The 24,552-nt window shown below is 39.7% G+C and overlaps 1 protein-coding gene across 1 annotated transcript; it reads left to right on the forward strand.

Moving 5' to 3' along the window:
• The first annotated feature begins 212 nt into the window (after positions 1–212).
• nmd3 (NMD3 ribosome export adaptor) lies at positions 213–18,675 on the forward strand. Its single transcript, XM_079885709.1, has 16 exons — positions 213–346; positions 529–574; positions 3,535–3,669; positions 4,748–4,844; positions 4,924–5,004; positions 5,076–5,204; positions 8,645–8,735; positions 8,835–8,913; positions 10,158–10,254; positions 13,067–13,184; positions 14,670–14,815; positions 14,984–15,096; positions 15,178–15,250; positions 16,968–17,074; positions 18,303–18,373; positions 18,457–18,675. Exons 2-16 carry the CDS (start codon positions 531–533, stop codon positions 18,591–18,593), a joined length of 1,518 nt encoding a protein of 505 aa, XP_079741835.1. The 5' UTR covers positions 213–346; positions 529–530; the 3' UTR covers positions 18,594–18,675.
• Positions 18,676–24,552: the final 5,877 nt, after the last annotated feature.

Here is a 24,552-nt window from a genome sequence, read left to right on the forward strand (position 1 = left end):
AACATCAGGGGAAAGCCTCAGTACTTCATGAGGCTTCATTTGCCCATCCCTAGTGAGCTCTATTGTGTTCATTTCATCGAGTTGCATTTGTTTTCCTTCTAATGAAATTTTCCACATTCACCAAAAAAAAAAAAAAAAAAAAAAAAAAAAGCAGTGCAAGTGTTACTCATGGTACTCGTCTTTACATTCAGGCCCATGACGGGCAGCTCTCTGGGTCCTGTCATTCTAAGTGACCACGCGTGGTGACGTCATCAGCAGTCGCAGACACATGTGTATATTCATGTGATGTTCGCGAGGAAATATTGATATAATTTATTGAGTTGGTTAGCGCTGATTCTCCAACACAGTGAGTATTGACTTAGTGTATGTATGTGTGCGCAAGTTAGTGGGTTATACTGAGAGTTACCCTTCTAAACAGCACTGTGGCAGAGTGACGGACTCAGACGCAATAGGGAAGATCATATTGTCATCTATATTTTAATCTTTATGATTGACAGGTCTATTAAAGTGATTTCACTGTTATTGTAGTCATGGAGTACATGCAGGCCCCGCCATCGAGCAGCCACGGCAACATGTGAGTATTACACGTGTCCTTCTTCACATCTCATGGATATAGTGCTGTGATAGCAGTGATAACTTATAACAGTGCTCATATAGCGACGCCTTATAACAGTGTTCCTATAGCGACGCCTTATAACAGTGTTCCTATAGCGACGCCTTATAACAGTGCTCATATAGCGACGCCTTATAACAGTGTTCCTATAGCGACGCCTTATAACAGTGTTCCTATAGCGACGCCTTATAACAGTGCTCCTATAGCGACGCCTTATAACAGTGCTCCTATAGCGACGCCTTATAACAGTGCTTCTATAGCGACGCCTTATAACAGTGTTCATAGCGACGCCTTATAACAGCGTTCCTATAGCGACGCCTTATAACAGTGTTCCTATAGCGACGCCTTATAACAGTGTTCATAGCGACGCCTTATAACAGTGTTCCTATAGCGACGCCTTATAACAGTGTTCATAGCGACACCTTATAACTGTGCTCCTATAGCGACGCCTTATAACAGTGTTCATAGCGACGCCTTATAACAGTGTTCCTATAGCGACGCCTTATAACAGTGTTCATAGCGACACCTTATAACAGTGTTCCTATAGCGACGCCTTATAACAGTGCTCCTATAGCGACGCCTTATAACAGTGTTCCTATAGCGACGCCTTATAACAGTGTTCATAGCGACACCTTATAACAGTGTTCCTATAGCGACGCCTTATAACAGTGCTCCTATAGCGACGCCTTATAACAGTGCTCCTATAGCGACGCCTTATAACAGTGCTCCTATAGCGACGCCTTATAACAGTGTTCCTATAGCGACGCCTTATAACAGTGTTCATAGCGACGCCTTATAACAGTGTTCCTATAGCGACGCCTTATAACAGTGCTCCTATAGCGACGCCTTATAACAGTGTTCCTATAGCGACGCCTTATAACAGTGCTCCTATAGCGACGCCTTATAACAGTGTTCCTATAGCGACGCCTTATAACAGTGTTCATAGCGACACCTTATAACAGTGTTCCTATAGCGACGCCTTATAACAGTGTTCATAGCGACGCCTTATAACAGTGCTCCTATAGCGACGCCTTATAACAGTGTTCCTATAGCGACGCCTTATAACAGTGTTCATAGCGACACCTTATAACAGTGCTCCTATAGCGACGCCTTATAACAGTGTTCCTATAGCGACGCCTTATAACAGTGTTCATAGCGACGCCTTATAACAGTGTTCCTATAGCGACGCCTTATAACAGTGCTCCTATAGCGACGCCTTATAACAGTGTTCCTATAGCGACGCCTTATAACGGTGTTCATAGCGACACCTTATAACAGTGTTCCTATAGCGACGCCTTATAACAGTGCTCCTATAGCGACGCCTTATAACAGTGCTCCTATAGCGACGCCTTATAACAGTGTTCCTATAGCGACGCCTTATAACAGTGCTCCTATAGCGACGCCTTATAACAGTGTTCATAGCGACGCCTTATAACAGTGCTCCTATAGCGACGCCTTATAACAGTGCTCCTATAGCGACGCCTTATAACAGTGTTCCTATAGCGACGCCTTATAACAGTGCTCCTATAGCGACGCCTTATAACAGTGTTCCTATAGCGACGCCTTATAACAGTGTTCATAGCGACGCCTTATAACAGTGTTCCTATAGCGACGCCTTATAACAGTGTTCATAGCGACACCTTATAACAGTGTTCCTATAGCGACGCCTTATAACAGTGCTCCTATAGCGACGCCTTATAACAGTGTTCCTATAGCGACGCCTTATAACAGTGTTCATAGCGACACCTTATAACAGTGTTCCTATAGCGACGCCTTATAACAGTGCTCCTATAGCGACGCCTTATAACAGTGCTCCTATAGCGACGCCTTATAACAGTGCTCCTATAGCGACGCCTTATAACAGTGTTCCTATAGCGACGCCTTATAACAGTGTTCATAGCGACGCCTTATAACAGTGTTCCTATAGCGACGCCTTATAACAGTGCTCCTATAGCGACGCCTTATAACAGTGTTCCTATAGCGACGCCTTATAACAGTGCTCCTATAGCGACGCCTTATAACAGTGTTCCTATAGCGACGCCTTATAACAGTGTTCATAGCGACACCTTATAACAGTGTTCCTATAGCGACGCCTTATAACAGTGCTCCTATAGCGACGCCTTATAACAGTGCTCCTATAGCGACGCCTTATAACAGTGTTCCTATAGCGACGCCTTATAACAGTGCTCCTATAGCGACGCCTTATAACAGTGTTCCTATAGCGACGCCTTATAACAGTGTTCCTATAGCGACGCCTTATAACAGTGTTCCTATAGCGACGCCTTATAACAGTGCTCCTATAGCGACGCCTTATAACAGTGTTCCTTTAGCGACGCCTTATAACAGTGCTCCTATAGCGACGCCTTATAACAGTGTTCCTATAGCGACGCCTTATAACAGTGTTCCTATAGCGACGCCTTATAACAGTGTTCATAGCGACGCCTTATAACAGTGCTCCTATAGCGACGCCTTATAACAGTGCTCCTATAGCGACGCCTTATAACAGTGCTCCTATAGCGACGCCTTATAACAGTGTTCCTATAGCGACGCCTTATAACAGTGTTCATAGCGACGCCTTATAACAGTGTTCATAGCGACGCCTTATAACAGTGCTCCTATAGCGACGCCTTATAACAGTGTTCATAGCGACGCCTTATAACAGTGTTCCTATAGCGACGCCTTATAACAGTGTTCCTATAGCGACGCCTTATAACAGTGCTCCTATAGCGACGCCTTATAACAGTGTTCCTATAGCGACGCCTTATAACAGTGTTCATAGCGACGCCTTATAACAGTGTTTTTCCCCTTGAGAAACGTGTATACAGATGTATGTAACTTTAGAGGTGCTCCTTGAATCGGCGAATGTCGACCGTCAAGCCTGTTGGAGAAGTGTGTATAATCTGTGTGTGTCTGCTCTGCAGTCTCTGCTGTACATGTGGTGTTCCCATTCCTCCAAACCCTGCCAACATGTGTGTGTCCTGCCTGAGGACTCAAGTGGACATCTCTGAGGGCATTCCCAAACAGGTGTCAGTCCACTTCTGCAGGCAGTGTGAACGGTACGACAACACCAGTCTTCACCTTCACAGCTGACACACACACACACACACACACACACACACACACACACACACATACATACATATATATATATATATATATATATATATATATATATATATATATATATATATATATATCGGATAAATGCCACAGTTTGGGATGTCATTAGGTGTAATTTATGGCAGAATTGTAGTTTTTGGGTGAACTATTCCTTGAGATCATTAAAAGCAGACAACTGAAAAAAAAAAAAAAAAACTGAAATCACATAGTCCTTTTAAACGTGTTAAGACATAATGTTACACACACTTAAATCTAAAAAAAATAAAATCATCATCAGAAATATGTATACATGTACATATGTATATACTAAATACATACTTATGTGCGGATACTAAACTCTATTTCACGTCGTCTTGCACTTGAGTGGACAAATTCACATAAAATTGTAGAAAATAGTGAGTATCCCAGTAGTAAACACAGTAGATTATGTCTTAAGTGAAAGTAAACGCATGTGTATCGGTGTATTGGATCAGTGTATTCGCTCTTAAAGCGACAGCATCCTCATATTCCTGCTACTGTCTGTGTGTTCAATGTTAATCAAACAACAAAGGACAAAGAAAAAATCACACTGCTGATGACTGAATAACTTTTTTAAAAACTGTAATCAGGATTAATTAATAAGGATGTTTAACTTGTACAGTGAGGACTATACGTTGCATTATTTTACACTTGCTTGCTTTATTACATTTCGGTACTTGAAGACCTTCCCGAAGAGCACTGCTCATTTCATTTGTATCTTTGTTAGATTGTATTTATTTGTGCTTTTGCTTGTAATTTGATTATTTGTTCATATTTCATTACTGAATATTTGCTAGTCTTTAATAATGTTTTAAATGTATATTAGTTAGGTTAGAGGTTTTAGCTGTGGTGTAGAAAATTGAAATAGAGAATTGTGAATTTTCAGTGGTTTCATGGTCGGTAATAAATATTTATGGTCATTGGCAGGTGTGGCAGAAAGTTAGTTTTAGGCCCTGTGTGTGTGTGTGTGTAAGTAGTGTTCTCCTGTGTGGTCAGGTACCTGCAGCCGCCGGGCACCTGGATGCAGTGCGCTCTGGAGTCCCGGGAGCTTCTGGCGCTGTGCCTCAAGAAGCTGAAGGCCTCCATGACTAAGGTTGGTGACTCACACACTCATCCCGTCAGGAACGGCTGAAGCTGATGCCGAGTTCACGCTGTGCTTCATCCCCACCCAGGTGAGGCTCATCGATGCTGGCTTCTTGTGGACAGAACCCCACTCTAAACGCATCAAGCTGAAGCTGACCATCCAGAAAGAGGTACAGTGTGTGTGTGTGTGTGTGTGTGAATGTCCCAGTCAGAGCTGTGTTTCAGTGAGTGTGTCCCGCAGGTGCTGAACGGGGCCATCCTGCAGCAGGTGTTCGTGGTGGAGTTCGTCATCCTGCATCAGATGTGCGACGACTGCCACCGAGTCGAGGCCAAGGACTTCTGGAAGGCAGTGGTGCAAGTCAGGCAGAAGGTGCGCGAGCTTTACATCGACTCTCGAACCGATGCGACCGGGTTGTTAGTATTGCAGACTAGGCCGTTCCAGGATAACACTAACTTTAATATCAGGAGGAGATCCACCTACTCTCCAAACTCTGTGTCATATGCCGTGTTTCCACTGTCGGTCCGGATGATTTCATATATAGGGCCCTATAATTTACGCGATCACGGAATCGCGGAATTGGCAAATTAACGCGGAATCTAGCGTTAAAGGTTTAGTTCACCCCAAAATGAAAATGTCCTAATAATTTACTCACCCCAATGCCATCCAAGATATCCATGTCTTTCTTTCCTCAGTGGGAGAGAAATTATGTTTTTTGAGGAAAACATTTCTGGATTTTTCTTCTAACAATGGGCTTCATTGGTCACCATTGTTTTTAAGTCCAAATCAATGCAGTTTCAAAAGTCTTTGAAGTGTTTAAACGGGCTGTACGCGATCACAGCTGAAGAAGAGGTTGTTATCTAGCGAAACGATAGATCATTTTCAATTTTTTTTTTATAATTTATAGACTTTTTACCTTCAATAGTTCGGATTGAGCTGATCAACAAACGGACAGGGAACTACGTCATCACGTTGAAAGGCCTTGCCGGCGCCGGCAATACTATTTGAACTACTATTCATATTCATCAGAATGTTATTAATATACTATTCATATTCACTGAATACTATTACTATATATATATATATATAAAAGCAAACAATACTATTTGAGCTATCCTCCTACGTACGGTCGCATTGTAAACAGTGGGGCGGTACTTCTGCCGGCGCCGGCGCGACCTTTCAACGTGATGACATAGTTCCCTGTCCGTTTGTTGATCAGCTCAATCCAATTTATTGAAGGTAAAAAGTCTATAAATTATTTTTTTTTTTTTAAATGACAGATCGTTTCGCTAGATAACAACCTCTTCTTCAGCTGTGAAAAAACTGAATTCCCAAAAATTAAAATGGAAAAAAAGGAATTTGCAAAAATTAAAACGGAAGAAAAACAAAAAACGGAATTTGGGAAAAAATAAAACGGATTTTATAACGGATTGTATTTATCAGCATTAAAGACTTTTACAATCCTTTTAGCTCAAAACTCACTTTCAGACAGCAGCGAGTCTTTGAAATAACTTCTGTGGATTCCCATCACAGTGTAATGCCGGGCGTACACCAAAGGATTTTCACAGTCCCAGACTAAAGACCGGCAGTCTTTAGGAATCTTACTGGAGTCTCGGCGCGCTCCCGTCGTCTCGATCGTTAAATGTGAGGTGATAATCTGCAGTCGGCGACCTGATTTATGCCAGTCTTTCTCTAGTCTTTCATATCAAACATGTTTGATATTATCGCAAGTCGTAGCGTAGTCATAGTGACGTAAAACAATCAACAACCAATAAATTAGTTCTCAGAAAACCGGAAACAGGAACAACTGCTAGCATAAAGTTTAAGGTAAAAATAACTACCATTAAATTATAGTATCTTACTACTGTGCAATAATATAAACTGTTCATTCATTACATCACTTTACCTCTGTCTTTATCCACTTTTATCCTCTTCTCTTCTTTTTGGCACTGTAGACGCAGAATGCTAATTTATAATGTGTCATAAATTCGGCAATCCGTCACAATCAGGAAACTTTCACCGTGTCTAGACCTATTTTTTTACAGTCTATGGTCTAGACCTGGCGCGAGCTGCCAGGACCGTTTCTACAGGGGAGCATGTTAAGTGTGAGTGTGTTAAGCGCCCTCAAACAAAAGCAATGCGGCGAGAGGCGACGCTACACAACAAATTGCCAACAACTGATCGCGCGCGCTGTTTCTGACGCACTTCAAGCACTCGCTGGGCGGGGGAAGATTGATGTGCCCGGGGGGTACTTGGTTGAATGCATAGACTGTAAAAAAATGAGACAACACGCGAGGAGGCGGAGGCGGGTGGGAGCGAGCACAGCAAAGAGAAGGCAAACAAGCAAAGTGAGAATTCTTTCACTGCAAATGACTGCAATGGCAAAAGCCACAGTAACTGTAACTGCTTCTCCTCCATTTTTGTTAAATCACTGCTGAGCATGATGGGAGGAATTTGGTGGGAATAAAAAGCTAAAATAATCTAGTTGTAGTCTTGTAAATAGTGTCACTACAAGATTCAGTGTTTGTAAAATCTTTAGTCTGAGACTAAAAACTGTGAACCCAAGTCTTTAGATGTGAGCTGATAATCTTATAAAGTCTTTTCTAAATCTTTTCAAAGTCTTTAGGTGTACAGAAAGCAAGGCTGACATTTCTATGCGCGTTGCAAAATACCACGTGTGCTATCCATTACCGTAGTAAATCTGGTAAATACGACAGCTTGAAGACATCAGACACATCATATAGGCTATCACAATCATGTTTTTATTTTTATCTGTCGGTTCGTCTCGTCTCTTTATTCCGGACAGTCTGATATCCAGATTTAGCTCCGCATATGTCATAAAATAAAGCAACTCTGTTTCTCTGACTGTATTGGGACTGTCACTGGAGAGAGTGCTAAAGCTCCTCAGGTCGTGTTTGTGGTGGAAGTGATAAACACACTGTCCTATACTGAAAGCAATACTAGCCTAACTAAGGTTTGCTGTGGTGTTAAATAGGGCTGTGCACGAATATTAAAAGAGGAATTATTTTTTTAAAGATAAAATACTATTCGAATTTTACTATGTCTCTTTGCTGGCCGTAAATGCAGTGGATCCATGATAAACCCCAGCACTAACTCGCAGGTATAGTTAAATGCACTGGGTGGCGCTGTGGAGCGTGTTTAACTCCGCCTCCCGAAGTTTGGAATTATTAGATGACTGGTCTTATAAATAATGATATAAAAAATGTAATTACTGTTAAGAGATGATAACTTCTGATGGCAGAGTGATTTTAAGACACATGCTTCCTTATTTAAGTTTTGTTGAGGGAGAGCGGTTTAACAACAGAAAACACAAAGTGCCTTTAGAAACCGCTATCTTTGAGTCTCCGCAACATCTGTCAGCGCAGCGCGTTCACTTCAGTGTGGGGATATTACAGTTTTCTCAACATGAACGTGAAACAATATAAACACGATAATCATGACTCGAGTGCACGTTCTGTACGATTAGCATTTTTTTTCCCGTTTGCGCTGCTTGAGCTCAAATGCTTTTGTTCTTTATATTTTTTGTTTACACATATTGTCCAACTAAAAGAAAACCTTAAGATATATCGTAAGCTTGTTGTGTGTATTGCCTAATCGTAAGCTTGTGCAGAAAAGGTGACAAAAGAATAAAATAACCTTAAAAAATAACGTCTTACTTGTTAAATGTCATTTAAATAAATTAATTTAGATTTTTATGAGCCCGAATTTTCGAACACATTATTTTAGAAAAATTCCCACCGCTAGTATTCAGGATTCTGGATTAAATAGTTTGACCTGTGATGTTCCCTCAGACGGTCCACAAGAAGACGTTCTACTACCTGGAGCAGCTGATCCTGAAGCACAAGCTGCACCAGAACACCGTGCGCATCAAGGAGATTCACGGTGCGTTTCCCATCATGCTCAGTGCTGCGTTTCCCATCATGCTCAGTGCTGTGTGTGACGAGTTACTGGGTGTGTGTTCATCTCTTCTTCATGTTTCAGAGGGCATCGACTTCTACTATGGCTCGAAGCAGCACGGCCAGAAGATGGTGGACTTCCTTCAGTGCACCGTTCCCTGCAGGTCTCACACTGACACACACACACACACACACACACACACACACACACACACACACCACAGTTCAGTGCACCGTTCCCTGCAGGACACACACACACACACACACACACACACACACACACACACACACACACACACACACACATATCAGGGCTGATGTTGTTTGTGCACTTGCACTGTTTTTGAGTCTAAACACGATACACATAATTTCATGTCACTTTAGTGGTTTAAAGGATCAGTTCACTTCAGAATGAACATTTCCTGATCATTTACTCTCCTCCTCGTCATCCAAGATGTTCATGTGTTTCTTTCTTCAGTGGAAAAGAATTGAAGGTTTTTGAGGAAAACACTCCAGAATGTTCCTCCATATAGTGTCTTCAATGGGGTCCAACGGGTCGAAGGTCCAGATGTGAGTTTCAGTGCAGCTTCAAAGTCTCGACACGATCCAGCCGAGGAATAAGAGTCTCATCTAGACAAACCAGCGGACATTTATAACAAAATACACATTTATATACTTTTAAACCACTAATGCTGGTCTTGCTCTAGCTGTGAAGCGACACACATTACATAATCAGGTTGAAAGGTCAAGCGTGACCTAGGCGTAAGAACAGACCCAGTGTTTACAAAGAAATGCAAAGAGTTAATAAAAAAGGTAAAATAACGATGTTGGATGTTGGATGGTTAGAGGAGAAAATGAGATGGTGATATTTCTTAACTGAAACACGCGTGACCTTTCAGTGTGATTATGTAATGTGTGTCGCATCACAGAGCTAAAGCAAGACGAGCATTTGTGGATAAAAGTATATAAATGTTTATTTTGTTATAAATGTCCGCTGGTTTGTCTAGATAAGACTCTTATTCCTCGGCTGGATCGTGTCGAGACTTTGAAGCTGCACTGAAACTCACATCTGGACTTTCGACCCGTTGGACCCCATTGAAGACACTATATGGAGAACAATCCTGGAGTGTTTTCCTCAAAAACCTTCATTTCTTTTCCACTGAAGAAAGAAAGACATGAACATCTTGGATGACGAGGAGGAGAGTAAATGATCAGGAAATGTTCATTCTGAAGTGAACTGATCCTTTAAGTGCACAATGATTTAAATTCCAAATGAGTGGTTGACTCTGATTCAGTGTGTCAGGATAGAAGTGAAGCATTATGGGAGTTGAGACAGAGCTGATGGCTTGCATCAAACCCTCATAGTGAGGCTCTTGTTGAGATCTGACGGTGAGTGTTGTTTCTGCAGGGCGAAGGCGTCTCAGCGGCTGATCTCGCATGATGTTCACTCCAACACCTACAACTACAAGAGCACCTTCTCCGTGGAGATCGTTCCCGTGTGCAAGGTGGGATTCACTCCGGATTCACGGACACATGAGTCGGATTCTGTAAACCACACTGACGTCTACACAAAAATATTGCACTTCATTTTATAGTTTTTATACACCCTCTATAATTTAGCCATATAATATCTGTGAGTTTCTTTTTGGGGAAGTTCATTGGTCGCTCACAGATCATATCGGTATTTAAGTTTTTTTTTGTCTGCTTATTTTAGGAAAGTGTGCATCCAGTAATTTTAAGATGCACTCTAACTGGACCTTAATTCCTGAATAAATGTCGGAGAGCCTTCTGTGCGAATGCAAGCCAGAGCCAGAATGCTGGGAAAGTCAGTCCCGGGATCAGGACCGGGTTTAACGTCAGAGTGCGGATGTTATTTACTGTGTGACTGGCGGAAGGAGGAGGACATTTGTGTAACAAACAGACTATACAGTAATTAAAGCTCTCTGTCACTGATAACTGGAGTGTGTTCATTCACAGGCAGTCCTGTCACAGAGTAACGTTGAGAAAGCGGTGTGTGTCGCTCCACACATGTGGAGGCGCTGGGTTTACGTGGCTCTTGCAGTAGTTTGGGTCAGAGAGGAGCTGAATGAGGCTGTTCTCAGTGGGGCGAGCTGAGCTTGGCTAGCAGATTGAGTCCTACAACACTATAGCCTGGATTCATTTGTTGTGTGAAGAGACTGTATGCGTGTAGATAAAGTCGCTTTCAAGGAAAGTCTGTCCTCTGGCCAGTGAACATGCGTGATGGCTTTACCAATCAGCGATTGGCTGTTTTATTTAGAAGGCGGGACTTATTCCACCATATTGTGCATTTTCTTTCTCTCATTCATAATTAATACGAGTGCACATCTCTCGTCAAGTCATCTTCATTTATATAGCGCTTTTAACAATGTAGATTGTCTCAAAGCAGCTTTACAGAGATAAGCGTATAATTTAAGGTAACAGAGATTGTTTCGGCTTTACAGCAGAGTTAAGTTATTTCCATCTAAAGTTAGTTTTGATTGATTTGCTTCCGTCGCAACGATCATTTGTTATTAAATTAGGGGCCGCTAAGACGACACCATTCCCTCTACACAGACTTTAAACGCGAACCTGTGAGAAACACTGATGGCGTTCACATGCGCATTTAGAATGAGTTCTATAGTTATGTGCGTTTGAATATACGCAGGTTTGGAATTCCCTACAAGCCAAGCCTAAACAGAATACTTGTCTTTCCTTATAAATTTTGATAAGGAATTTTATTTTATTTGTTGCTTTGGGGTAGGACCGCGAGACGAATTTTCCCGACAACGCCTTATCTGTAGAGTGGTAGTGGGATTCTCCATAGGGAGAGACTAGTTGGCACTTCAGCACTGCGTTGTCATCGGTCCAGGCGAAGGTCCTTCGTCAGATCTGGATACGGCCTGGATCCGGCAGGCTGCAGGAAAACCTCGGGATAAACACAGACACTAAAATTAGCGTAGATGTCATTCTTCTCATGATGTAACGAGTACATCAGGATTTATGGGAAGTGTTCCCGGTTCCGGCTGACCTAATCTAAGCAGCCTAACACTGAATTATAGAATTCTATAATGTATTATGTGAAAGCTAGGTCAAAGAGATGTGTCTTTAATCTGGCTTTGAACTGACAGAGTGTGTCTGCTTCCCGGACAGTGGTAGGAAGACTGTTCCAGAGTTTTGGTGCTAAATAGGAGAAGGATCTACCGCCAGCAGTCGATTTAGATATTCTAGGTATTATCAACTGGCCGGAATTTTGAGATCGCAATAGACGTGACGGACTATAATGCGTTAAGAGCTCGCTCAAGTACTGCGGAGCTAAACCATTTAGTGCTTTGTAAGTAATCAGCAATATTTTAAAATTGATGCGATGTTTAATAGGGAGCCAGTGCAGTTTTGACAGAACTGGGCTAATATGGTCATACTTCCTGGTTCTGGTAAGAACTCGAGCTGCTGCGTTTTGAACCAGCTGTAGTTTGTTTATTAAGCGTGCAGGGCAACCACCCAGTAGAGCATTACAATAATCTAGCCTTGAGGTCATGAACGCATGAACTAATTGTTCCGCATTTGTCAATGAGAGCATATGGCGTAATTTAGATATATTTTTAAGATGGAAAAATGCAGTTTTACAGATACTAGACACATGACTTTCAAATGAAAGATTGGTATCAAAGAGCACACCCAGGTTCCTAACCGACGACGAAGACTTAACAGAGCAGCCATCAAGTGTTAAGACAGTATTCTAGATTATTACGTGAGGAAGTTTTTTGTCCAATAATTAAACTCCCTCGTAAATATGAAGTCTTTAAAGTAGTGCAGTATAATCCAGGGCTGTGGAACGATCAATCGCATCCAAACAGTTCGTTTTTCATAATATATGTGTGTGTACTGTGTATAATTATTTTGTTACATATAAATACACACACGTGCATGTATATATTTAAGAAATATTTGCGTGTGTACTGTGTATATATTTGTATTTTTATATATTAATTACATATATGTGTGTAAAATATATATATATATATATATATATATATATATATATATATATATATATATATATATATATATATATAAATTTTTCTTAAATATATACATGCATGTGTGTGTATTTATGTATACAAATTAAATATACACTAACACAGTACACACACATTATGCAAACAAACGTTTATTTTGTGATTAATCGTTTCACAGCCCTAGTATAGCCATTAGAACCTTATTCTGTCCTGTAGGTCCAGCTCCACACACACACACACACACACACATGTTGATTCCACATGTTGTGCATAACTTGAGTGTGTTTGGTGTGTGTTGCAGGACAGTGTGGTGTGTCTGTCTCCGCGGCTCGCCCAGAGTCTGGGTAACATGGGTCAGGTGTGTGTGTGTATCCGGGTCTCCAGCTCCATTCACCTGATGGACCCCAACACCCTGCAGGGTGAGTTCTGCCCGCACATACCCCCGTTCTCCTCACAGCACTCCTCGTGTAGTGTGCTGACTCCTCGTGTAGTGTGCTGACTGCGGGGGGGCTCTGTAGCGACAGATGCTACTAATAACAGTGTTGTTGTATTTTACAAATACATATTAATTATAGTTGCCAATATTCTAACATTTGTCTCATTAAAATGCTCGTCGTACAGTAAATGCAGATGTAAATGAATCAGCTGTTGATCGTGTTGCGTGTCACTCCAGGATCTCCAGTCTTCCCTGTTCATGACTTCACCAGTAATGAGCCCATAAGCAGTGCTTAGAGTTAGAAAATACACACTCCTTCAATCAACAAGACTAGCGGTCGACTATATATATAGCCAATGCCGATATCTTAGAAGACAGAATGGCCGATATGAAGCAGATTGTGTGTATCAAGCTATTTAATTTTTTTTTCTTTGCGATAATAAATCGCCTTCCTAAAAATTGCAGAAATTAAATTTATATTAATTTTACATCATCGTTACTCATTTTGAAATAAATAATTAGAAAATTAATTATATGGGAAAAATTATGTGAACTTGATAAATCTTTAGAGTAAATAAGTTATACTTTAGATGGCAACATTTTGATTCTGTTTGACCCATTATAGTATTTATGTTAAAAATATGAACGTATCCATGTGTGTGTGCAGCAGAAATGCATCTGTGCAGTATCGGTCAAAAGTTTGGGGTCAATAAGATTTTCTTCTTTTGAAAAGTTAAGTTTTATTTAGCAAGGATGCATTAATATGAATGATAATCAGAAATGTTTCTTAAAATCATCATATTAGAGTGATTTGTGAAGGATCATGTGACACTGAAGACTGGAGTAATGATGCTGAACATTCAGCTTTGATCACACGAATAAATTACACTTTACTAGATATTCACATAGAAAACAGATGATTTACATTATAATAATATTTCACTGTTTTTACTGTATTTTTGATCAAATAAATGCAGCTCTTGGTGAGCAGAAGAGACTCTTTCAGATAAATATTCCCGACTCTAAACGGTTGGAAACGAGAGTGTGAGCGTGATTCAGAGCAAATGTGAGTGTGCTTGTATATCTGGTTTATAAGGACTCAAATGTGTATAATCACATGGGTATTGCAACGTACACTTTTTTTATTTATTTTTATTAAGTTGCTTAAATTCACTTTTTTTTTTATTAAATGACAACGTACTAAACTTAAACTAAAACTGCAGAAAGTTGTGTGAGATGGGTAGGGTTAGTGTACGAGAGAGAATATACAGTTTGTACAGTATAAAACCCATTATGCATTAGCAGATCTAATCGTCACCAAATGAATTAGCATAGTTTTAGCATGTTGGTGTGGATATATGATCGTGACAGAAATATGGTTGTAATCAAACTGAAGCATGATGGCCAGTTCAGTTGAGGATGGAGTCACATGCGCTGTATTCATCAGTGTGTGACGTGTGGTTTTCAGTGGCCGAGGTGGACGGGAGCACGTACTGGCGTCACCCGTTCAACAGCCTGTGCAGCCCTCGTCAGCTCGAGGAGTTCCTCGTCATGGACATCGACGTCATCAGAGACCAGAGGCTAGGAGCTGGCGCTGGCCTCACCTCCAATAAGGTGAGATCTCCCACACACACCTCTGTGAAGAAGGCTCTCCATTCTACTGAAGTGAACAAAGTATTTCACATATAAAGACGACTAAGATTTAGAGACTTGGGTTAGTAAATAGAATCAAAAATGCATGAAGATGCAGTGATATATATATATGTGTGTGTGTGTTTGCAGCACACGCTGGCTGAGGTCTGGGTGCAGAAGACGTCAGAGATGGACTCGGGTCAGCAGTATCACTGCAGGACGTTCCTGGGTCACCTGCTGAACATCGGAGACCTGGTCATGGGGTCCGTGTACATGCTGACCTGATTTCACACACACAACACCCAATGCGTTGATTGTAACACACTTTTGTTTTTATACCTCAGCTTTGATTTTGCCAATGCCAATATCAATGATGAGTTCCTCAACAAAATGAACCCTCACCATGTTCCTGATGTGGTAAGACAGTCTTCACAACCCTTCATCACAACCCTTCATCACAACTCTTCATCACAACTCTTCATCAACTCTTCATCACAACTCGGAATGTGAAAATAAAGAAATTAACACTTTTATTCATCAAGGATGCATTAAATGTATCAAAAGTGACAGTAAAGACAATTATAATGTTAGTACAAAAGATTCTATTTCAAATAAATGCTGTTCTATTGAACGTTCTGTTCATAAAGAATCCTGAAGAATTAAATGTCATTCATTTAATTCTTCAGGATTCTTTATGAACAGAACGTTTCCACAAATATATGAAGCAACTCAACCGTTTTCAACACTCATAATAATTATTAGGGCTGGGTATTGACACAAATTTCACAATTCGATTCGATTTCGATTCACAAGCTTGCAATTCGATTCGATTCTGATTTGATTCAGTATTGATTATTTTGGATATCGGGTACAATACATGGTACATTTTCTCAAGGAAAACAAATCTCTTCACTAATGCTGTAAACTATGGGAGTCAGTGTTAGCCTATAGGCTTCATTAGCCTACTATAATATTGCAGGTAAAAATTAACTGATTTGTATACAAACACTTAAATACACTTTTATTTATTTTTATAATAATAAAGTTATATGAAATTATATAAACATTTAAATGGTGGCTGTCATAAAAACCTGCCAGATTTATTCAAACATGCATTAAATATTGAAGAACATTAAAATGATAATGAATATGTAATATGGTGCATATATTTAGCAGAATGCTCCTCTCTAGAGTTAATTTCTCTCGCTGACTGACGAGTTTATGGTCACTGGATGTGGTTTTTCTGAGGTAAATGTGACATTACATGACATTGTTTACAAGCTGTTTTACTGACGTCTTTCCACGGTTGAAACACTGATTGAGCGATTCCATGTCACATGATATGGATCTCGATAAGTTGTACTCTACCTTTTAACACACTTTCAGAAGCTCATTCATGTTTATTTCGCGCTGTAACTGGTGTTAAGGCGGAAGAGAAGATCATGTGCTTCTCTAGAGCGATCTCACGCCACAGCGCCAAAACGGTGTTTATATATTTGAATTTCATAAGAAAATGGACGTAATTTTGAAATCTATAACTTTGTTTCATATCAATAATAACAAAGCACAAAGATTATTGCTATTTATTGGATGGGATGCGGTACAATGTTTCATTCATTCATCAACTGAAAACAGGATGACTAATCGATTCTTGGGATTTAAGAATCGATATCGGTTCGTAAAAATGCGAATCAATTAAAATCGAGAAATCAATATTTTTTTTTTACCCAGCCCTAATAATCGAAATAATGTTTCTTGAGCATCAAATCATCATATTAGAGTGATTTCTGAAGGATCATGTGACACTGAAGAGTAATGATGCTGGAAACTCAGCTTTGATCACAGGAATAAATTACACTTTACTGTATATTCACACAGAAAACAGCTGTTTTACTGTATTTTTGATCAAATGAATGCAGCTTTGGTGAGCAGAAGTCAAGCCTCCACTATGTGCTGTAAAATATTCAAAAAACCTCACACTTGAAATCTGAACATAACGTATGTTTCCAGTCACTTTATCATGCTTTTACCCAAAGTGAGTTGCGTTGCATTGAAGATCTGCATGAACTCGTGTGTTTGCTGAGCTGTGCTGTTTGAGCGGCAGGAGAACATGAACATGTGTGCTGGTGTTCAGGTGCTGATAAAGAAGAGCTACGACCGACAGAGGAGAGCGAGGAACCGCGTGTGGAAGCTGAGGGAGCTGGAGCGCGAGAGAGACGCCGCGGACACCGACGACGAGAGGTCAGACACAACACACTCCTGCAGGCACATGGGTTAACACATTTACAGGGACACACACACTATCAGGCTAAGAGCGCTCACTGTTAGTTCATGTTAGATGATGCATTAACTTATATTACCAAATGACACCTTACTGCCTAAAAGTTAATCTGCAGTATTGACAAGAAATAGAGAAAATCACTTGTTGTCTTGATAACTTCAGTAACTTTAAGATACTGACAAACGGGAAGTGCTCTTTCTTCTGTTGCTTTTTTATTTAATTCATTTAGTTTACTTATTTACTGGCATGTAGCCTTAAAGGGGTGGTATAATGCCCTTTTCACAAGATGTAAAATAAGTCTCTGGTGTCCCCAGAGTGTGTGTGTGAAGTTTTAACTCAAAATACCCCACAGATATTTTTATATAGCATGTTAAAGTTCTCACTTTTTGAGGGTGAGCAAAAACACACCTTTTTTGTGTCTGTCCCTTTAAATGCAAATGAGCTGCAGCTCCCGGCACAGGGGGTGGAGCTTCAATAGCTCATTCTTAGCAGCTTCGATTGCCTCACACAGACACACACTGAACATTTCAAGAACTTTTAGCCTTTTATGTTCAAACAAAGATGGAGAGACTCAAGAAGTGACATGTAGACAACATTTCTGAATGGTTAGTTGGTGAATTTATGAAGCTGATGTGTAGTTATCTTCTAGTCATTGATTAGCATATTCTGTCTTGATAATCTATAAATCTTGTTCCCGGGGTTTATGTAAATTCTAGGGTTGGTGATGTCACTAACCCGGGAGGAATGTGGTGTAGTCTCTACCAGCCGTTTGTTGTAGTCCATAAACAGCGATTTCTGTAAAAGCAAATATCTCCCTTTGCTTTGAACTTTGATCGTCATAACTTATTCATATTGCAGATGTTGTTTATGCTCAAACAGCAACATTACACACTAACTAAAGTTAGAAAAGTGAAATCAATCAACCACCCCTTTAAAGTATTGAGTAATATTCTTTAGTAATATTTTAATTAAACCCTTGATATAATTCAGTAGAATAAAGAAGTCTGCTCAGTAGCAAATTAGTTTTTCCTGTGGTGTTGAAATGATGAAGTGTATAGAAATACATCTGAGCAATCACAAAAACTCCAAATATAATTGAAACGTCACGTTTGTTTTGGAATGGAAATCAATCGTTCTTCTTTCCGAATCATCTTTTGTTGCCCGTCTGGTGATGATTGTTTCTCATAGACAATACAATGAATTCCTGGAGGACCTGGAGGAGGATGAGATCCTGAGGAAGAACGTCAACATCTTCAGAGGTAATGAAAGCCGTCAGCCCTGACCGTACGTCTCCTGAAGTCATGTTCTCACTGTACTCACGTCAGTCATGTTCCCTGTACAGATGCTTCAAAGATCCCTGTGGAAAGCGACACGGAGGATGACGGCGCTCCCAGGATCTCTCTGGCCGAGATGTTGGAGGAGCTGAGCCTGAGTGACGCCACCGGTGGAGAGGGGGCCGACATGATGACGGATTCATGAACTTAAGAGCTAGCATCACCACACGTCAGACGGCTGTGAATTTCCTAATAAACCGGCGAAGTGAATAAAATATCTTAACCCAGTGGCTGTGTCTATGCTTGAGAAATAAGAGGGATGGTTGACCCAAAAACAAAAATGCTGTCTTTTACTTTGTTATTCAAAACTGGTAACACTTTGCAATAATGTTTATTAGTTAACATTAATGTATTAACTAACATGCGCAATACATGTGTTACTGTATTTGTTATAGTTAGTTTATCAAAATAAAGCTGTTCATGTTATTCACAGTGCATTAACCAATGTTAACAATATTTTAATAAAGTATTAGTAAATGTTGAAATTAACATTAACAAAGATTAATAAATGCTGTGTAAGTGCAGTTCATTATTAGTTCATGACTGCTAATGAACCTTATAGTAAGGTGTTCCCTCAAAACCGAATGACTTCCTTTATGCTGTGGAACAGAAATTAAACGAATGAATGAATATCCAGTTGGTTGAGTGCAGAACACAGTGACCGACTGAAGCGCACAAGATTGCAACAAATGCTTGCAATTTGCTGATCATTTTCCTAGTGCTCTGATGGGTTCTGCTAACCCAACACAGAAGGAATTGTACAGTATAATTGTGACAGTGACCACTACTGTGTGCCTGATCCATTAATCCCAATGGCCTTGGAAACAAGTGTCTCTCTAAACAACCAATTTTATTTATATATTGTTACATTATTCACACTTCAATAGTCGGTTCAAAAGTGGTACATTCCACCTTGCTTTCCCTTTAGTAAACAAGGCGATGCCCAGCTTGGAATGAAGGTTTAGCAATGCTTTCAACCATATATCTCATTTCAGACTCGAGATGTCATTGCTTATCTGAAGACACATGCTGGCTTATTGTATCGGCAAAATATATATCATGCTCTATCAAATTAGTGTGTGAAGGGAAATCTGAAATTAAATATAGCTGTTCAACTTGAGTAAGGCATAGGCTGTACAGAGTTTTCCAAATTTGTGAGTGTTTCGGACCTAAGACAGGGCTGCAAAATGCAGTCATGAGTGTTTTAACATCTTCAGCACAGAAGAAGCCACAGCCAGGGCCGTTTTTAGGCAATGGCAAACTAGGCGGACGCCTTGGGCGCCATCAGCTGGAAGGGCACCAATGAGCGCACATCTGGCACTTTAGCAGGGGTGTGTGTAAGGGGTGTGTGTAAAGGGTGTCACAGCCACCCTGAAATATGATGGAGAGCCTAAGTCCCTCCCCTTCCGGTCGACCACCATGGGACCTTATTTCGGAAAAATATTGTATGGTAGTCAATGGCGAGAGACAACAAATATTTTGATCTCGTTTGAACTGTGCCCTGAATTACACATATGATGTTTGTCAATTTAAAAGATACATTTTAAAGTCAAGAAAGTCGCAGTTTGATGTAAAACTGTTGAAGTATAAGACTGTGAAAATACGTAATTATAAAGACTACAAACCCAGAAGGCGCACATGTGACGTCATACCTTTTCTCTCAATGAATGAAGCTAACTTTACTGAAGCTAACGTCTGTCATTTTTTCTATAGTCTTATTTACGTTATAATCGTAACGTTATGCCGTCATGCCTGAGTGTTTTGTACCAGACTGCACACACACGAGCAAGGACGGTGACGTACATAGATGTAGTTCATTGAGCGATTTTCACATAAAACTAAATGTTACTCTTCTGTTTTATGACAAACTGCGTATTTCTTGACTTTCATAATTATCTTTTAAATTGACAAACATCATGTGTAATTCAGGGCACAGTTCAGACGGAATAAAAAGATAAGTTGTCTCTCGCCATTGACTATATTTTTCCCGAAATAAGGTCCCATGAGCCGGAAGTGGAGGGGCGGGACTTAGGCTCTCGATTGCCACCCCCCCACTGGTTCTCCCAACACTATTGGGCTAGAGTCCTGTCAATCTGACGATTCCTATGCGCCATTGGATCAGAGAACTGTCAATTTCTGTCTGACTGTTGCATGTGAAGTTTGCATTTTTGAGCGCTCAACAACACCATTAGATCACAGAGCTCGGTCTATGCTTTGGCAAGGTAACGATTTTTTTTAACCACACAACGCTAAATTCAAAGGCCAATTAAAAAAACAGGCACAGTAAAAAGTGCACAAATCCTTATTTTGTTAAAGCAGTATTTGTGGTAGTCAAGAAATCACACTGTGAAAGGGTCAGATAGCGTAATATTGTTCAGTGTGTATTTTAGAGGCATAATAAACTGCACATTTCATGATGAACTAAGTGTGCAGTTACTGTATATTTGGACTCTATAAAGCATTCACATGCTGGGTGAGTGTTTTCCCCTCACGAGTTGAAATCAGGTCATTTTGGTGGTCACTTGGCTCTTCCAAGTTAGCAATGATATTCAATATTATGACTTGAACTGTTGGCACATCCCATACATCACCATCCACACTGAGACTCAATGCACCAGTAATGCCCCACCCAAGGAGCGTTCGGTCCACCACCCTCGCTGGTAATCACTCCAAGGATTCAAGGCTTTCTGAGCATTTACTCCAATAAGTAACCCAATGCCTACATCTAATGGTGTTAAAAGGTTTAGTTCACTCAAAAATGTAAACTTCATCAACTACTCGCCCTCATGTTGTTCCAAACCTGTAAGACTTTCGTTCATCTTCGAATCACAAATAAAGATCTTTCTGATGAAATCTGAGAGCTTTCTGTTCCTCCATTGACAGCTACACAACTACCACTTTGATGCTTCACAAAGATCATAAAGAGATCATAAAACTAATCCACCTTTTAATATTGTTGACTGGGATTGTAAACATCAGGAAATGTGTCACCAACTGTTAGTTTAGTTTTCATTCTCATGGACTTTTGGTTTGATTGTCATTATTTCCTGTTGTCTTTGTTCACGTTTCCTGATGCTTGTTTGTTACCATGTATTATTTAATCATGGCTGCTGTTCGTATTTGTTCCTGTGTTTCCTCTGTTCAGTGCAGTTACTTCAAGTCCAGAGATTTTGTAGCTAGAAACTGTTTTTTCCTGACCCGTTAAAAGTACATTTATCTTCCTTCCAGGAGCGTTCAATTCTCTCATCAGTTGCTCAGTGCAAAATGTTGCCGGGCTGCCTAGATCAAGAAATGTGTAAGTCAGTACAGTTTTATTTCCCTTTTTTTGTAACTTTCCTTTCACTGGAACTGAGCACAGTCCTTTGAGCCGGTCCATGGAAACTAAAGCAATTGACAGTGATGATTCTTTGATTAAAACTTGCCAACTTTTGATTCATTTGATTTTCCTTTCTATCAATACGAAGTGCTGTAGGATTATGGGTATTACAAATCTGACATGTCAAAGTTTGTCATGTCTATTTTAAAGTCAGCCCAAAAAGATATAGAAAAAGGTGCAATACAAAAAATAAATGTTTAATATCTTCAAATGATGCGTTACAAAAAGTGCATTTATCACAAACAGTATGAATATATCTACTAATGGCTGCATTTACAGGATAACGTCTATGAATAATTTTGTAAATGTTCAAAAATCATTTTGATTTACATGGAGGATTGGATCCGGCATTAAAGGAATTTCTTATAAAACTGTTATTAAAGGTCCCGTATTATGCCCCTTTTCACAAGATGTAAAATAAGTCTCTGATGTCCCCAGAGTGTGTATGTGAAGTTTCAGCTCAAAATACCCAACAGATCATTTTTTACAGCATGTTTAAATTGACATTTTTTGGGCACAGAAAAACACGCTGTTTTAGTGTGTGCCCTTTAAATGCAAATGAGCTGCTGCTGGACGACACAGGGGGCGGAGCTTCATGAGCTCGCGCTCAGTCTGTCAGGACAATTTCAGCTCACGGAATGATGATAATATCAGAAACTCTCAGTAACGGTGTTCATTTCGAGTCGGACAATAATTCCTACAGAGTCAGAGTGCTGTATAGAGATGGAACAGGTATAGTTTAGTAGTTTAATTACGGTTATTATAAAGTATTTGTCATCTGCTTGTATGTATCCATTATTTATTAATAGCCTACAAGTCTGCTGTCTGAATGATGATCAAACATATACTGATGAGTTTAATAAAGTTTATTGTACATCACACAAAAGATGAAGCGTCAGTTTTACTTGAGAAGATCACCGTAAGAGCTGAGTAAACACAGTAAGTTATAAGAAGTGCGCAAGTAGCCTACATAAACGAATTTCGGTAGAGTTGAGGGAGTATTCCTGTGGGCGGAGGTTAGTCAAAAAACGGTTCTAGTGACGTCATTAAAGAAGGAAGTAGAGGGATGTAGTCCAAACGAGCCGTTTTTTGTAGTCAACTTCTGTTAAATAAAATATCTCGCTTGGCATTGAACTTTGAGCTTTATAATTTTACAGATATTATTTATGCTCTAACAGCAACATTACACACTAACTAAAGTTTGAAACATGGGATCACAAAGAACGGGACCTTTAAAACGTTTATCAAAAAAGGACCATTTACAAAAAGTTGAGAATTTTGTAAGGTTGTATTATTAATATTTATTTACATTTGAGAATTTGGTTAATAGTATTACTTTGTTAAATTCTGTTTCATTTACAAAAAAAAAAAAAAAAAAAAAAAAACATTTTAGAATAAAATTAGGGTAGGCTTTGTTTGTTTGTTAGTTAGTTACATTTTATTTGGGATTACAAGACACCACAAACTTATTTAGCAAACATCTTCCGGTCACATATACAAATCATTCGGGGAAATACATGAATACAAATATATACATACACACATGTTTACATTCACACATATACACACACAGATCTACATCTGTCAAGTGATTTAAATTGCAATTTAGACACAATGACCTTCATGTTTGCTGTGATTTCCAGATCTTCACCATATCCAACTTCCTGAAGCAGCTTCTCTAGAAAAGTGAGAAGACGGCCGTTCTCACGGTCGCACAACCAAAAATAGCCTGCAATAATTTTCTGACAGTCATAAATTCAGCATGATCATCTCACAGTGTGTTTGCTGCTATGACCTGCATCTGACTAGCCAATAAAAATGCAACATGAAATGGCGCCACCTGGCTCTAAAACTTAAAACTACTTTCCTCAAGCTCCGTTTGCAGAATTGTCATGCCAAGTTGTCCTCTTTCCCCTAGCCATGACCCCGTCCATATTCTCCTCTTTCGCTTCCTCCTCTTTTTCAGCGCACATAAAAACACAATTGCCAAAGTGAGATTCATCTTGCTCTGTTTGTTCAGCACTAACACATGCTGATGAAGTTTTATTCTTCTACACTAACTTGCGTCGTAGCCTACGATTCAATAGGTGTCATCATCGTACAGTCTACATACATGTCGTACCCAAGTTTATTAGATCCATGTCGTACAGAGTGATTTATAATGATCTTATAGGATTGCTGAACTCTAGTCTGTCGCAGGCATTACAAGATTTTCTTATTTACAGTAGAGGAATACAGAGTCATAAAAATAAACCAATAAAACTGGATCTTTTTCATCTATAAAAGTCTAAAACCATTCAAGACTCAAAAGTCATAAAAATAATTTTGTGATTGTTCTTTATCGAGATTAAAATGTTATTAAAGATCTATAAGTCAGTGGAAAATAGTCTACAAGTTAAGATGTGTTATTCCCCAAACTGAATATTGTCAATTTCCAATAAGCCAGTATTAACGGCTGCTTAAACAATAAGACTTATTTAACTAATAAATGTAATTATGAAATGTGCCTTGATCAGGGGATCTAAATCTAAATCTCTGTCCATCATTTTAAGAGGAAATTTTCGCACAATATTGGAAATATTTCCATTTTAAAGCATGAAGGCGAGCCAGTGGATATCACACAAGTGCAGACTTTGCTCTAGAGTTATGCCAGTGAAGAAGTCTCAAACCCCAGTCAATTATTCACTACAGGAAGTGAAAGTAAAACCATCTGACGCTGCATTAACAG

This window comes from Squalius cephalus (assembly GCF_949319135.1).
Source record: "Squalius cephalus genome assembly, chromosome: 11".
In the NCBI taxonomy this organism is placed as follows: Eukaryota; Metazoa; Chordata; class Actinopteri; order Cypriniformes; family Leuciscidae; genus Squalius; species Squalius cephalus.

Coding starts and splice junctions, on each gene's coding strand:
- nmd3 (XM_079885709.1), top strand. CDS start 531: ATGGAGTACATGCAGGCCCCGCCATCGAGCAGCCACGGCAACAT. Junction 13,185..14,669: donor GGACCCCAACACCCTGCAGG/GTGAGTTCTGCC, acceptor TGTGGTTTTCAG/TGGCCGAGGTGGACGGGAGC. Junction 15,097..15,177: donor ATCGGAGACCTGGTCATGGG/GTCCGTGTACAT, acceptor TTTATACCTCAG/CTTTGATTTTGCCAATGCCA.